Source organism: Crocuta crocuta, unplaced genomic scaffold, assembly GCF_008692635.1.
Source record: "Crocuta crocuta isolate KB4526 unplaced genomic scaffold, BGI_CrCroc_1.0 scaffold196, whole genome shotgun sequence".
Taxonomy (NCBI): Eukaryota; Metazoa; Chordata; class Mammalia; order Carnivora; family Hyaenidae; genus Crocuta; species Crocuta crocuta.
The window spans coordinates 5,073,376-5,074,657 of NW_027531026.1; the positions used below are offsets into that span (position 1 = coordinate 5,073,376).

The following is a 1,282-nucleotide window of genomic DNA, read 5'->3' on the forward strand; positions in this document are numbered from 1 at the left end:
GCAGAGAGAGGGGGACAGAGGATCCGAAGTCGGCTCTGTGCTGAAGTTGGATGCTTAACTGAGCCACCCAGGCCCTCTGTTCTGATTTTTTTCAGGACAGATTAATTGTGCTGTTCTAGAACTTCATGAAAATGGCATCATTCATATCCACACTCTCTGTAAGATTTTTTTTTTTTAAATGTATACTTTAATAAGTATATAAACAATTAGGTAAGCTTGTAGAGAAGCTGACCAACATATATATATTAGGAGATATAAGTGTCCATCTAAATGTTCTATTTCTTTTTTTTTTAAGAGTATTTATTCAAGTTGTTTAATGTATAATTTCTCATGTGCCAGTTTGGAAGTCCTTTATTGTAAAGACTATTCTTTTGTCTGATGACAAACAGCAGCCACATTGTCAGTGATTACTCTGGACCTCCACGTTGGATATATTCAATTTCTTCTTGAGACACAAGCTTCCTTCTGTATTTCTGAGGTAATGTTTTTATAATTTCTGCAGTGTCTGGTGGACCCTGATGCATCAGCAAATCTGGTGATTTACTTCCCTTAGAATGCTGTGAAATTGAAGAAGAGTGAGATGGTAGTCCTGCTGATCTCAAAACTTCTGATACATTGGGTTTAGGATTGTCTCTTCTGTCAGGGAACCTTATTAATGGAGTATGTGGCTTGACTACCTGAACGACCCTGCTGGCAGACGCCATCTTGCTGCCCATCATGACCCCCACTCTGTAAGATTTTCAATGAGCATGTTTTTGAGACTCTGCCATATTGTCATAAGTATCCGTAACTCATTTATTTTTATTGTTGAATACTACCTCAAATGTGATGACTAATTTGTTTGTCCTTTGTTAATGGACACCTGTTTCCAGTTTTTGACCATTATGAATGAAGTCTTTGTGTGGCTGTATGTTTTCATTCCTCTTGCATATATACTTTAGAGTGGAATGGCTAGCTGGTCGTAGCAAAGGTGGATATTTAGTTGTATAAACATTTTGCTGAGTGAAAGGGAATGATACTTTCCTAAATATCATTGCACATTCCCATCTCTAATGGTTTTAATCTTTTAATTTTCCTATGCCCCATTCTACTTCTCTGAAGAAGACCAGTATAGGAATATTGTTTTCATCATAGTATAACAAGTCAGGCATGAGCTGGGGATAGGAGAAGGAAGCAAGTGTCCTGGATTAATTCAGAGCCCTTCGTGCATTACTGTAGTTGCTTCTGGATAGGTGGGAAGGTGGCTGCATTGTCCTGCTGTGACACAGTTGACAGACTAAGC

The 1,282-nt window shown here is 38.3% G+C and overlaps 1 protein-coding gene across 1 annotated transcript; it reads right to left on the bottom strand.

Moving 5' to 3' along the window:
- Window positions 1–206: 206 nt before the first annotated feature.
- On the bottom strand, window positions 207–719 carry LOC144237324 (alpha-ketoglutarate dehydrogenase component 4). The gene has a single exon (XM_077770990.1). It carries the CDS (start codon window positions 717–719, stop codon window positions 408–410), a length of 312 nt encoding a protein of 103 aa, XP_077627116.1. The 3' UTR covers window positions 207–407.
- Between the last annotated feature and the right edge of the window lie 563 nt (window positions 720–1,282).

Bases quoted from the DNA above. Each gene is read 5' to 3' on its own strand.
- LOC144237324 (XM_077770990.1), bottom strand. From the start codon at position 719: ATGATGGGCAGCAAGATGGCGTCTGCCAGCAGGGTCGTTCAGGTAGTC.